A 15662-nucleotide genomic window follows, 5' to 3' on the forward strand; every position below is an offset into this window, starting at 1 on the left:
AGCCTTTAAAATTCAACTAAAATTTAAATGAAATAATTCACAACTTCAGCGAACTAGCAAGAAATAGAATTAACCCACATAAATCATCAGTTCTTCTGTATATACTACCAACTCAACTCGAAAGGAATAGAAAGAAAGAAATTCTCAAATTTCATTTAAAATAACTACAGAATGAATAAAATATGTCAGAGTCTACCTACTAATAGACACACACTCTGTATATACAACTACAATACACCTTTTATAGAAATAACAGCAGACCTAAAGAATTGGAGAAGTAGAAATTGTTCATGATTAGGTTATACCAATATAGTAAAAGTGGCAATGCTGCTACCTAAAGTCATTACCTATTCAGTGTGTCATAGCAATCAAATTATTCAAAGAATATTTTTAGAACTAGAAAAAATAATGACAAAATTTATGTGAAGGAAGAGAGGCTCAAGAATCTCAAGGGAAATTTTTTAAAGTTGGATAAAATTGTCTGCTCCTCTTTGTATATGAAAATGTTCATTTTAAGTTTAGAATTTAAAAACATTTTAAGATGATTAATCTCATGACTTAAGCAACTCCATAAATGGGGATTTCACTCATCTGCTTCTATTTTAATTTGACCTCTAAACAGTGCAGACCTCATTTAATGAAGTCCTATGAGAAGCCACTCAGTCAGGCCCAGTTACAACATAAGTGTATCTAGGGTAGTGAGATTAAATATACTTTTCTATTTATACCATTTCCCTGACAGTCAGTTGTGCAGAACTTCTTAAATATTTTTTTTCTGATGACCTATTAATAGGTTAATTCCTTACACTATGTCAGCAATTTGTGATTTCCTTAGTGTGGGACTGTCCACCACCAGACCTGTCTCTAGTTATGACTTGTCTTAGAAAGTTACTCAGTCTGAGGAAAGTGTCAGAGGCTGGATTTGAAACCAGATCTTCCTGAATCCCAAGCCAGCCCTCTTTATACAATTTCATCCTGAATCTCTGTTAGTTGTATTAAGAAAAATGAAGAAAGATATCTTGAAAGAAAAAAAAATGTAGAAAGCCCCACAGACCAGAGAAGTCAGGAAGACAAGTGCCATTTTTGCTCTTACAGGGGCAGTGGCTGACAGTAGAAAGGGCATTGGTTCTGGAAATAGTTTGGGTACAAATCAGGCTTTGCTGTGTACCTGTGTGACCTTAGGCAAAGCTATTCACCTCTCTGGGCTCCAGTTTCTTCCTTTGTGAAATGAGGGAGATAGTCTTTAAGGTCTCTTTCAACTCAAGGTCCTTTTCTATTTTGCTGCTTTCTGAAAGGCAAAGAGTCTTTTTTTCCTAATCTTTTATTTTGTTTTTATCCTGAACTGAATAAACCAAAATAAAGTAAAATAAAATGGGCATTTCCTTATGTTCTAATATGTATGTGTATATGTTCCAACATGTGTGTATATATATAAGAACAGAAAAAAAGATTGTACATAAAACTGCAAATCTCCATTATAAGCAACTTACTTTTATTTTCAAATATATATCAAATTTCACTTGTAATTTTCAAAGACATCCTGCTTATCTATGAGTCCTTCTATCCTCTTGTGTATTAAAAAAATCCTTTAATGACCTTCTTTTATCTTTATTTCTTTATTGACAACCCCATTCCTAACCTCTCCCTCCCATTCCCCCTGCATATTGAAAAAAAGATACAAAAACCTCCTAACAAATATACATAATCAAGCAACACAAATTCCTACAAAGGCCATTTCTGAAATGTATGTCTTATTCTGCAAGATGAATCCTTTGCTTCTCGTTGAAAAATCGGTAGCTTTCCTCATAATCAGTCCTCTGGGGGCATCTAGATAGCACAGTGGATAAATCACTGGCCCTGGATTCAGGAGTACCTGAGTTCAAATCCGGCCTCGGACACTTGACACTTACTAGCTGTGTGACCCTGGGCAGGTCACTTAAACCCCATTGCCCCGCAAAAAAAATAAATAAATAAATAATCAGTCCTCTGGAATCATGACTGGTCATTGAGTTGATCAGAGTTCTTAAGTCTTTCAAAGTTTGTTGTTTTTATGAAGTTATTGTAATTATATAAATTAATTTCCTGATTCTGCTGACTTCACTTTGAATCAATTCATAAAAGTCTTCTTTCCAAGTTGCTATAAAACTTTTCATCATTCATTATTTCTTATGGTACAATGATTTTCCATTACATTCATATGCCATAATGTGTTCAGTCATTACCCCAGTACACGGGTACCCTCTTAATTTCCAGTTTCTTGACAGTACAAAAAGAATAGCTACAAGTATTTTTGGTGTGTTCTTTTTCTCCATTTTTGATCTTAGAGTACTGGCCTACTAGTGGAATCATTAAATCCATGGGTATGCTCAGTGATGTTCCAGGGAACATGGTTTCAATTTGCTTTTAAAAATGGATGTACCAAGGGGACCGCTAGGTGGTGCAGTAGATAAAGCACTGGCCCTGGATTCAGGAAGACCTGAGTTCAAATCTGGCCTTAGACACTTGACACTTACTAGCTGTGTGACCCTGGGCAAGTCCCTTAACCCTCATGGCCCCACAAAACAAAAACAAAACAAAAATGGATGTACCAATTCATTACTCTACCAAAAGTGCAACAATGTGCCTGTCTTCCTAAAGTCCCTCCAATAATTGTCATTTTCCATTTGTTAATCTGATGGGTGTGATGGAGAACTTCAGAATTGCTTTAATTTGCATCTCTCAAAATTATTAGTGATTTGGAGAATTTTTTTCCATATGGTGGTTGATAGTTTGGGCTCCTTTAAAAATGAAAGCAAACAATAAAAATAAAAAATAAAAACTCAAAAAAACCCCCCAACAAAGCAAAGATTCTAAGACAATGGTGTCAAACTCAAACAGAAACAGGGCTATATATTAACATATAGAGATATTTATCTTTTTATATATACATATGCATATATGCACATAAATACATATATATACCCCATTGTATGTCAAAATATATTCAATAAACTATAATAGTAGTCTCACTATAGTATCTCTCTAACATAGAAACTATTCGGTTGCTTTCTATCTTCATTCCGTAAGGCACACATCTCGAGGCTTCTTTAAAGGAATTTGCAGTCCAGGAAGACATATTTATTCTGGGTTTATATTGTACTACTTCAAAACTCTCAAGGTGGTGACTTTTTAAAATTTAAAATTTTTTTGAAATTTAATTTTTGAAATTAATTTTTAAAAAAATACCTGTTCTAAAACTTCAGAAAGTTTGAAATTTTCTGGTATAGTTCTTTGGAACTCTGTGTGTGTGTGTGTGTGTGTGTGTGTGTGTGTGTGTGTGTGTGTGTGTGTGTGTGTGTGGAAAATGCATCATTTTTCTTTATATGTGTGTGGTGTTTTTTTCTCAAGGACTTTCCGCAAGTCAAAGATCCTAAAAAAGCTTTCTGCAATTGCTCATAGGGACACCTGTGCAGCCACAGTCATAGCAAATTAAAGAATGTTTGGAATAAATGCCACCAGGATAAACCTCTTAGCCCTGGGCTTTGAGTGAACACCTAATTTTATGTATTTCTGGCAGACAGGACAGCACTGGGCATGTTTTGTAGCTGGAATTATTCTACCCTGGATATTCATTTAATCCCAAGCAAAGCTTTGCAGTCTATCACGCTACCAGAGTGCCTGTTCACCACAAACATTCCCACGCAGCAACTGATCAGACATTTAGGTAGTTAGAACCAATTGTTGTTTGGTTGGGTTTTTTTAATCCTAAAGCAAGATGAGCTGATGTTCTCTGTTAAAGGTAGGGGAAGGTAATTTCACAGAGGAAAGAGACTTTGCCTAGCAAAGTGCTGTACAAGGTAATGGATGCTCACTATGCATTCCCTGATTTGGAGAAAAGAAAAGAATAATGTTATGAAGAAGAGGGATGTTGTCAAATAAATAAAAACTATGTATTTCTAAATATATGGTCATACATGTATATCCATATGCATATAATCATTTGTGTGTATTAGATAGGCAAATGGCATATATGTATGTTGTATGTATACCTATACATGCATGTATATCTGTATGCATGTGTGTATAAAATTGATTACTATATGGATTTTGATAGTCCCATGAAATGGATTAGGATACTTCTAAAATGCCAGCTCCAGTCAGCCTCAGCCAAGCAGATTTATATAATCTTGGGTTTTCAAGAGAACTTAGACTTGGAAAGAGTTGCCTAAATGATATGACTTGAGGGGTGCTCAGAAAGCTCCTCTGTCCAAACAAACCCTAACCCCCACTCCCCCAGCCACTTTTAGCAAGAGCTGCAAAATCCACCATTAGGAATTTATTCCTTTGGGTCAACGCACACCATCCTCTTATAGAATAAGGAGGAGGAAACCATTAAGTTACTCATACCTTAGTGTGAATGGGGTATTTGAAGCTCTGTCCCTTTATGTCAATACAAACACCTGAGCAAGAGTAGGGGCAGAGGGGATACAGTCAAGGACAGGCAGGGGCTTCAAAGACAAACTTCACCTGCTTCACAATTGTACATAGATCTGGTCCTGATGCTAGGCTGTTTGGGGGTGTTTCTAAGGAGGAGGGTTTTGCAGTCAAAGTTTCCAAAGAATCATGGCCTCCTGGCTCATATCAATAAGGGGTGGGACTAGGTGCTATTTGAAGGTGGAACAGAGTAGCCAGATGCCAAAGCTTGTCCTCCTCTCTGCTCTTGGGAAATTGTAGGCAACTTACCCATAGGCCATTGGGTAAAATGTCCAAGTGTCCCCTGGAAGAAAGTCATGGAATTATAGATTTAGAGGCATAAGGAATCTTAAGAAATACTTGTTGGGGGCAGCTAGGTGGCACCGTGGATAAAGCACTGGCCCTGGATTCAGGAGGACCTGAGTTCAAATCCAGCCTCACACACTTGGCACTTACTAGCTGTATGACCCTGGGCAAGTCACTTAACCCTCATTGCCCCTCAAAAAAAAGAAAGAAAGAAATACTTGTTAATTGATTGATCTAATCCAGCTTTTACAGATGAGAATGAGGCTCAATCAAAAAAAAAATCAAATGACTTGCCAAAGGTCTAACATATAAAAGTGGCAGAACCAAGATTTGAACCCACATCCTCTGGTTCCAAAGCTAGCACTCTCTCCACTGTGCCACACGAATTCTTTCTCTCCAAACCTGCTGACTAATATCTTTAAACTACTATTTTAGAATTATTAGAATTTGAGTGGTATGGTAGATACAGTGCTGGGCCTAGAGTCAGGAAGACCCTGAGTTCCAATCGGGCCTTGAACACTTACCAGGTCTATGACCCAGGGCAAGTCAGTTAACCCTGTTTGCCTCAGTTTCCTCATCTGTAAAATAGCTGGAGAAGGAAATGGCAAAACACTCCAGTATTTTTTTCCAAGAAAACCCCAATCGGATCACACAGTGTCTGAAACAACTGAACAACAACAATGAGAATTATTATGAAGACCACAGTAGCCAGCCCATTATCCACATCCATACATTGATGCAGTTCCTACGGCCCATGCTGGAATGCCCTCTTGGCTTAACTTAAATCCTTTCCAAGGCCTAGTTCAGATGCCACTTCCTCTAGGAAGCTGTCTCTGGCACTACTCTCATCACCACCTCAACCCCGCCCCCTGCCCCCATGCAAGTAATCTCTTCCTTCTAAAATTTCCCTAGAGTGCTTTGGATTGCAGATTGGGCTCAATGTAAGGAAGAATGTCCTCACAATTAGAGCTACCCCAAAGTAGAATGGGCCGCCCCAACTAGTAGTGGGTTCCTCCTTCACTTGTTATTTGTTCAGTCCTGTCTGACTTGTCATGACCCTATTTCGATTTTTGTTGTTTGTTTGCTTGTTTTTGACAAAAATGCTGGACCGGTTTGTCATTTCCTTTTCTAGTTCATTTTTACAGGTGAGAAAACTGAGGCAAATAGGGTTTAAATGACTTGCCCAGAGTCACATAGCTAAGTGTTTGAGGTCAGATTTGAAATCAGGTCTTGAATTTTTCATCTTTTCATTCTCAGTGCAAATCACACCACATGTACTTAATACATTTCTATTAAACTAAGTAAAATTGAATTGCAGAACTAGAGAGCCTCTAAACTCAACAGGAAAAACCAAAGATGGTACTGGTGAGAAGGGGGGGGGGAGGAGAAAGGGAGGTAGAGAGACAGGGAAAGAGAAGGAGGGAGAAACAGAGTGGAGAGAGAGAGAGAGAGAGAGATCCTCCCTTAACACAGATCTTTAAATCTAGCTTGGCTCCAGGTACAATAACCAAGTCTATATATTAGCAGAAGAAAAAAAATGTGCAGACATGTGAAGGATAATGGGCAATAAACAGCATGTGTTCATAAATCCCAGGAAGACAAATTTGATTGCAGGGTGTGTTTTTTCATAGAGTTACAACATAAGCAGACAGAGGATAAAGGAGATGTCATATATTGTAGTTTTAGTTAAGCATTTGACACAAAATCTCATGAAATCTTACTCCAAACATTTATTTAAATTGACATGGATATGAGTACTGTCAGGGGGACTCAACAGTGTCTGAAGGACAGACACAAACAAAGGGTAATGGGAAATGGAAATGTGTCAGGAGACAGCCTAGGAGGGGAGAGCTGGTTGTATTCATTCCAATTTTATTTAGAATCTTCATTAAGGATCTAGGAGTAAACAATGCCTTAATGAAATTCGCAGAGCCTCCTCCAATTGGGAAATGTTGCAAATATCAGGGAGAACTGAAACTGTTGTCTACAAAGGGAACTCACAGGTCAGGCATCCAGGCAAGAAATAACAATGACAGCTTGGAAAAAAAAAATACTGCGAGTCAATGCACTGGGGGGAAATAAATCAGAAACACAAATATTTAATGTGAGAAAGAAAAAGTGGAAATCAATAAAGCCTGAATAGACCTAGAGGTGATAACAAATAGCAAACTCTGTGAATTTGCAATGTAATAGAGGAGAAAGAAAAGATCTGATGGGCTGTAGACCCAGAGGCGCTTGTATAGTGAAATGGAGCCCAAGTCCTGTAAATCCTGTTGACAAAATAGTGGACATTCCCACTCTCCTAAAGCTCCACTGGACAGACCATAGATCTTAACCAGGACAGGACCTCCGAGGTCATTTTGTGCAAGCCCTGCATTTTACAAGTGAAGAAACTGAGGTTCAGGGAAACTAGCATCTTGCCTAAGGTAGCAAAGGCAATGATGTCAGAGGGAGGATTTGAACCTTGATCCTCTTGCTTTAAAGTCAGGGCTTTTTTGAATGTGGTATATATTGACTTCCTGGAAGCATTTTGAAGCAGAGCAGTAAGAGTGACTAGGGGAAAGATTGTTTTATGTTTGAAGATACAAGCAGAGAGATAGAAGAGACTTTAAAGTTGGGTTAGGAAAGCAGTGGGCTCTCTATGTACAGGTAAAATAAATGAGCGCCTCTCTCTCCAGATAGATAAATTTATAGATATAGATATAGATCTGTGTATGTATATAAAGAAATATACATACACCCACATATACATACATATATATATATATATATATATATATATGTTTTCATTCACACCATCAAAGTACACGAATAGGCATTATTTGGTATTGTATTATGACTGTGAGGCAGCTCGATGGCTCAATGGATAGCACTGGACCTGGAGTCAGGAAGACCTGAATTCAAATACTAGCTGCGTGACCTTGGGAAAGTCACTTAACCTCTATTTGCCTTAATCAGCTGGAGAAGGAAATGGCAAACCACTCCAGTATCTTTGCCAAGAAAACCCCATGGACAGTATTGGTGTGAGGTCACCAAGAGTTGGACACAACTGAACAACAACAAATATGTACATTCGCAGTGTTGGTTTGTTTGTTATTATCAGACCTTTGGCTTCATCTCTGTAGGAGGAAGCCCCTCTACCAATTCATATATAAATACCTACTCTGAACTTTCAGTCTTCTCAGAGAAACTGCCTGGGGACACTGAGATGTTATGTGACTTATCTAAAGTCATACAGGCAAGATGTATCAGAAAACAGTCTGAACTCAGATCTTGTGCCTCAAGGCCAGGTCTCCAGACTCTTATCCCACTAAGCTACCTCCCAATGATTTGTTGTACATGAATTAAATAAAACAACAATATATAAAACACTATAGATTCGACTGGTACAAAACCTCTGACAACAAAATTATATATGTGTGTGTGTGTGTGTGTGTATATATATATATATACATATATATATATATACACACACACATATATAATGCATGTATATATGTATACACATAATTCAATTAAATCAGAATTTACTGAGTGCCTACTATGTACAAGCCACTGTGCAAATTGCTGGGAATAAAAAATTAAAGGTAAAATAGTCCCATACCTCACAGAGGTAACATTTTACTGGGATTGGGGAAGGGAGGAGAAGGATGAATAATACAATATTTAAACAGATGAATAAATGCAATATAATTTGAGGCAGCAAAGATATATACAAATGACTAGGAAAATCAGGAAAGAGGTATCATATGAGCTGAGCCATGCCTGGGACAGTAAAAAAAAGTTATATTTAGAATTATAGGACCTGGGTTTTAATCCTAGGTTCTACAACCTGTGTGACCTTAGGCAAGTCACTATCCCTGGGCTTCAGTTTCCTTATTTGTAAAATGAAGAGTCGAACAAGATGATTTCTTATGTCCCTTCTAGGTCTGCGACAGAGTGTAGGAAATAACTAGTTTGTAAGAAAAGAGATGCCTGTTTGGAGGTATCCCCTCAGCAAATATCCCCTTGTTAACAATCATTGTTACTGAGAGGAAAACCCTGTACACACCTGACCTGGCTAAATATGGAGGAGCTCTTTGGGAAATGTCAAACAGAAGTTAAAAAAAAAAGTTATTGAGACAAACCCAACATGAATTTACCCTTCTCCCTGGACTAAACAAAGCAAAGGGTGAACTTTGTGTTTTGCAGCCGTACTTTTGGGGGTACAGCGAAGCAGCTCTGCCAGGCTAACTACCGAAGAGGGAACTGTATTGGCTTGAGATTGTTTGGAGAGGCTACAAAGAACCCTCACAATAATTCCCATCCCAGGCGTGGGAATAAACAATAGCCCTCTTGGAAAAATAAAACAATAAGATCTTTGCATTTAAAAAATAAAAATACAAAGTCCCTTCTAATTCTAAATCTATGATTCTATGATGTGTGTGTATGTCATATATATTGAAATTGTGTGTGTATATATATATATATATATATACTCACAAAAAAACTGTGCCTCTTCAAAAAACTATATTCTATTCATCTTAACAAAATAAATTCTTTCTCTCCCCTCAAACAATTCCTGACTCCTGATTTAGCCCAGATCTTCATTTTACAAATGTTGAGCTTTAAGGCTCTGAGATGAACTGATGTGCCCAAAGCCACAAAGCTAGTTATTGGTGGAGCAAGGGCCAGAAATTCTACTCCAGCTCTTTTCAATACATCAGACATTTTTTTTGCATAATATAGCACAGTAATAATTTGAAGCACTTTAGAAAAAAAGTAACCTCTTATCTAGAATTATTCCTTACATAGCAAGAGGAGAGATTTTCTTTAATTTCTTTTTTTTTTTTTTTTTTTTTAGGCAATGGGGGTTAAGTGACTTGCCCAGGGTCACACAGCCAGTAAGTGTCAAGTGTCTGAGGCCGGACCTGAACTCAGGTACTCCTGAATCCAGGGCCGGTGCTTTAACCACTGCGCCATCTAGCTGCCCCTCTTTAATTTCTTAAAAGAAAATTTGCATAGCATAGAAACAGAATGTCTAATCCTGGGATACCACCCTGTCCCTTCAGCCAATGAACCCTTGGGAAGATGTTATCCCATCTTCATCAAATATCACCAGAAAACATTCTATGTGTCCCATACCTAATCCCCCATAGACCCCTCTACTGTGCAGAAAAGGATACTCACCTCCCCCAAAACACAAGATCAAGTTTGGTGAATATTCCCTCCCCCAGCACACTCCCCACCTTCCATTCTTCTGCCTGCTATCTACACATCCTTCATCACCTTTGGGTCCTTACTTCCTGTGAACTGCTTGCCAGTTTGCAAAGGTAGTTACCATCCAGGATAGCTCTTTCAGGTAAAAATTCTTCAAAACCACATCATTTCCCTTCCTTCCCTCTCCTGGTTTCCCATGAGTATATTGTACCTTTGTCACTTGTCAATAAGGTTTTTGTGGGTGTATGCCTGTGTTTTAGCAGACCTCAGGTGATTTTCTCTACTAATACAGGTCAGCAATTCAAGAGAGTCAGCCTCACAGGGACACTGAGAAATTAAGTGACTTTTTTTTTTTTGCGGGGCAATGGGGGTTAAGTGACTTGCCCAGGGTCACACAGCTAGTAAGTGTCAAGTGCCTGAGGCCGGATTTGAACTCAGGTACTCCTGAATCCAGGGCTGGTGCTTTATCCACTGCACCACCTAGCCGCCCCCGAAATTAAGTGACTTTGCCCAGGGTCACACCACCAAATTATGTCAGAAGCTGGACTTGAACTCAAGTCTTTCTGACTCTAAGGTTGGCTTCTGTATTCTTCACACCATGCTACTTCTCCAAATATTAATAGAGCCCTAATGAGGTAGGTAGACAGGAACCCCAAAGATCGAGCCACCAACAGCAAGAGATGCTTCCAGGAGCTGCTTGCCACCCCTACAGTCACCCACACCACCACCATGCCACCCCCCCAAAAAAATCCTACCAGTATTTAAGTTCTAAACATGAGTCTTCACACACTCATACAGCCATTATGGTAATTCTACCATAATAAAGCAGCATCTCCTAATAAGGAGATACAGAATTAATTCTGGTCAATCAGCATGGTGTCAAGTTGGTAGAAAATTGACTATTGAACATGAGGCTGTAAATACAATCTGAATCTGAGGGTCCCGAATTGCCAAGGCTCTGTTGGAAGGTTGTGCGATCCAGCTGGTCACACTAGCCCCAAATTGTTACAATTGAGAGAATTCCAATCATTTTCCTCCCATTTTTTACTTTCCTTCTGAAAACTCTTTGGGAAGGTTGGGTTTAGATCACTCTCTGCCCACTGAAAAGCTGTTTTGACCCTAGTCATTCCTGTATCAAATATTTTAGGCTTTACCTCCACATTTGACTCCTTCATTCCACATTTCAACCTGAATGGCTGAGGTTTGTAAACGGGGCGGGGGGAGATCAACACCAGAAGAATAAGTCAGCCCCCCATTGTGACATAGCACAAGGTGACAATCCAAACCTCTGGTAGCATCTAACGGCAACCAAATGAAAAGCAATTGGGTAACTAGGGAAGCAGGAATTGAAAATTAACCAGTTCAATAGTCTTTGTTCTGTCTGCTGAAGCCAAAGAATTTATAACCTCCACCCTCTTCATTTTTGGTAAGTAGTCATGGAGACAGTAACTTATATTGCTTATCAAAATGATAGTCACTGTAACATTAGTTTTACCTTGTGTTTCTAAAATGTCTCCACATATATTCATTTTCATGCACTGAGGCTAAGGACCAGTTTGACCCCTCTCCTTTGAGTGTCAGGCAACTGTTTGGAGATGGTGGGCTATTTCATAGAATGATAGAAATTTGGAGCTGGCAGGGGACTATAAAGAAAGATCATCTTTGTAGCCAATGAACCATGCCCCCATCTAATAACAGCAAAGAAGTGTGGACTCTGGGTAAGAAATAAGGCATGGCAGATGTGCCGCCTACATAGAGATGTTGTGTTGATATGATCTTAGGGAACTGTGGGAGAGGGGAGGATGAGACAAATAAAATAATACTTGATCCTAAAATCAATAGGAAACCACTGGAATTAATGAAGAGTAAGGAAGTAACATGGGCAGACCTGTACTTTAAGAAAAAGTGACTTTGGCTGTTGTGTTAGGGATTTATCAGAGAAGGGATAGACCTTCAGTAAAGAGACTAAAGTAGGAAACTATTACTTTAGTTTAGGTGACGCACTGAACTAGGGTAGTGATGGTATGAGTAGAGAGAAAAATAAAGGAGATTTGGGGGAGGCAAAAAAATGGCATGACTTGAATATTCAGGATGAGGGAAAGTGAGGAGAAATCCATAACCCTAGGGTTAAGAACCTGAGTGACTAAATGGACAAGGTTGTGTGCTCATCAGAAATAGGGAAGTTCAGAAGACAGGTGGGTCGGGGGAAGGGGCATGAAGGAGGGAAAGTTAATGAATTCTCTTTTGGACAGGTTGGTTTTGAGATGGGGCACATCAAAATATCTCATAGGCACTTCATGATGTGAGACTGGAGTTCAGGAGAAAGATTATGACTCAATACACACACATGTGTATATATATGTATATATATAATATGTACATATGTACACACATATGCATGTTATCCACATAGAGATAATAATTGACCCTATAGGCACTGATATGGTAAACAAGTAAGAGGGTATAAAGAAAAAAAAGGACTGAAGGGAATACCTACCATTAGGGGGTGTGACATGAAGAACAACAAGTAAAGGAAATTAAGGAATCGTTATGGAAATAGGAGAACCAAAAGATAGCAGTGTCAGGACAACCCAAAGAAGAGAGAATAAGTATCCAGAAGGGAAGGCAGGGTTCAACATGCTCACAGAGGTCAAAGAAGGATGGGGACTGAGAAAAGGCCATCAGACTGGGCAATTAAAGAGATTGATGGTCATTTTAAACAGAACAATTTCAATTGAATGAAAAGTCAAGGATAAGATGGAGGTTGAGAACCTGGCTGATGGAATGCATAATGGTAGCCTCTTCAGAAATGGGGAAGTTCAAAAGAGGGGTGTATTGGGAGTAAAAGATAATGTCATTGTAATCCATCTATATCTGTTCATTCTTTGCTACTTATTCTTTCCCAGTGAAAAATGAAAAGTTTGTGCCACGATGATGGTGCATAGTTACTTTTCCCCAGAGCTCAGACTCTGTAGACAATCCAGAGGATATCAGGGGGAAAAAGTGGGTGGGAAGGAATGCTGACACAGATGCTGCCTGGTGCCTAGGTCCCTAAGGGACCAACACATTTGTGTACAACCACTGAAGGCCAGATGTGCAGGAGGGGGAGGGAGTGAGTAAAGTTACCTAGAGAAGTGTTAAAGGAAGTGGTTGAGTTATGTTAAGAGACATACCCCACCATTATCTGGGGAAGGGGAAGCAAGGACGGGACCCATCTTCCCACATGATGACTGGTTAATCAACTCTCTCCTTAGGGTCAAGTCACAACTCCCTTGGAGTCATTACAATGCCCCCGGCACTTTGGAGATCACTGATCCAGACCAGCTGCCTCATTTTACAGATGAGGAAGCTTAGAATCAGAAAGATTTAGTCCCTTTCCCAAGGCTACGAAGCTAATTGTGGCAGAGAGAAAGCTAGGGCTAAAATCCTGATATTCTGATGATATTCAACATTATTTCCATGACACTGCACAATAATTTTGGGAAAGAAGTAAGTGTGTCTTTAACTAAAAGCCACCATCTGCAATTTTCTTTTCCTAGGTCTGTCACAGGTGGAACCAAAAAGCTTCTCAGATCTGGCACTTCCGCCTCCATCCCTTCCCCAGTTGAATTTTAATTTGGCTCAGTGGAGCAAAAACGTTTGCTTCCATAGTGATACTCAAACCTCAGTTACCCACAGAAGAGAAAGAAAATAGCTCTACTGCCTTTTTGCTTGCCATCTACACCCTCAATTATTTGTGCCCTAAGGAAGGAAATCTGAGTGTGAAAAAACAGGCACGTTACTCTACCTCACCATCCAGGCCCTGATTTCAAATAACTGATGGTTGAGAACAGGGCTTCTTAAAATTTTTTCCACTCGTGACCCCTTTTTGCCCAAGAAATTTTTATGTGACCCAGGTACTTAGGTATATAAAATAGGTACACATAATCTTTTATTCTTGCCAAATTTTTCACAATCCCCATATTCAGTTACATGACCCCATATGGGGTTGTGAACCATAGTTTAAGAAGCTTCGGTCTAGAGGAACACTTCCTTAAATGATATAGCCATGTACTGCTTTGAGGTATCAACTTGATGAATTCAGATATTAAAGACTGGTCCAGGAGACCTAGGGGAAAGGGGGCATAGAATACCCCCCAGGAAAAAAGGTAGAGTTTGTGGAGAAGTTGGATATTCACTAGAAGGGAATATACTTTTAAAAAATCACTATAATGTTTTAATATATATAATTTTATATTTCATTTTAGAGGAAAAATATCACCAGCATGGAAATGTTCTTAGGATACTCTATGGTACTCCCTTTAATCAAAACACAAGGGTTCCATGGTTTAGAAAATGCCAGTGATCCTATTTTTTTTCCTTCTATACCTATATTGTATTTTGGAGCAGCTATCTTAATGCCTACCTGCTTACATTTTAGATAATTTTTTTTTTCAAAATGAAAGATAAAATCGTACCAAAGTGAAATTCCAGGTGTATGTTCTTTGTAGAAGTTGATCTCCAAAGCATTCGGAACATTCTAGAGCTGACATCACAAACCACTACCGCACATCCTCAGGGCACATTCTTTTCCTCAGAGGCACACACATACAAATATGGCATTTCAGTTGAGTGATGGACAGACAAGTAAATTGTCCTTGGGCATCTTTGTCTACACAGTTGAACAGAGCTTCGTGACACATAATGAGCCCCAACAAATGGGCCCCTGGTTTGGTCATCTCTGCTGCCAGTCACACTTGACAAAGGACAGCTCTCCCTCTCGGGGAGGGTGGGTCTAAGGCTACCTCCGATATGTAAAGCCTATTTGTTATGTGGGAATCTTGTTTATGTCACTTGTAAGTGGTTAGCTTAGGAACAGTCCCAAACCTAACTCGGGCTGAACAAAGAAAAATACAAAAGTCTAACATCCAAAAAAATAAATTTAATTAAAAAAAAATTCAATCTACCATCCATACCACACTGTTAGGTAATTGGACTTCATGATAAAGCCCCAGGCTTCCCAAGTTTCTATTCCTTCACCTCCCTCCTCAATTAATCAGTCTGAGAGAGAAACACACTATCCCATTTAAGCTCTTCAGTTGTTAGGTTACTTAATCATAGAATCACAGAAATTCAGGGCCAGAAAGGATGTGGGGTCATCTAGTCTCCACGCCAGGAGGACCTAGGGAAAGACCACCTGCCTCATTAACACAAAGAGCATAATCAGGATAGATAAGACTCCTGGTGCTTTCATATGACTAATCCCCTTGCTCCCTAGACAGATGTCAAATCAAATCAGAGGAAAAAATGGGTCTTACATACTATTAGGGCTGGCCTTAGAAGGCTGTGGTCCTACAACTCATTTTTCCTGGTTATTTTTAGAAAGACAGATCTAGTAAACTGAGTCATTTGAGGTATGTCCCAACCTCAATATAGGCATATCCAGTTATTAATTACCTACGTTCCTTTCAGGAATCAGATGCCCCACCTCTTATCTTACACATAATTCCCCTATTATTCTTCATACTAACATTCTCATAACTCATCTATTTCTGTGAGCAAGCCCCGCTAAATTCACACTATAGGCCTGACACTGAGCATTGAACTAGACATGCCTGATGGGTATAAATCTAGACAGGCAAGGACAACAGAAATAAAGGGAAAGATGTCCATCCATTCCAGGGGTACAATACTTCCCCCTCAGCCTGAGATGAAAGGATAAAGAC

General features: G+C 39.1%; 1 protein-coding gene across 2 annotated transcripts in view; it reads right to left on the reverse strand.

The window, feature by feature from the left end:
- Positions 1 to 14489, reverse strand: part of CBY2 (chibby family member 2) — a 40451-nt gene extending 25962 nt beyond the window's left edge. For both annotated transcript variants that reach the window (XM_043998951.1, XM_043998950.1), the window contains exon 1: positions 14415 to 14489. In XM_043998951.1, the coding sequence (XP_043854886.1) occupies positions 14415 to 14489 (75 nt within the window). The remainder of the gene's footprint in view (positions 1 to 14414) is intronic.
- Positions 14490 to 15662: the final 1173 nt, after the last annotated feature.

This window comes from Dromiciops gliroides, chromosome 3, assembly GCF_019393635.1.
Source record: "Dromiciops gliroides isolate mDroGli1 chromosome 3, mDroGli1.pri, whole genome shotgun sequence".
Classification (NCBI taxonomy): Eukaryota; Metazoa; Chordata; class Mammalia; order Microbiotheria; family Microbiotheriidae; genus Dromiciops; species Dromiciops gliroides.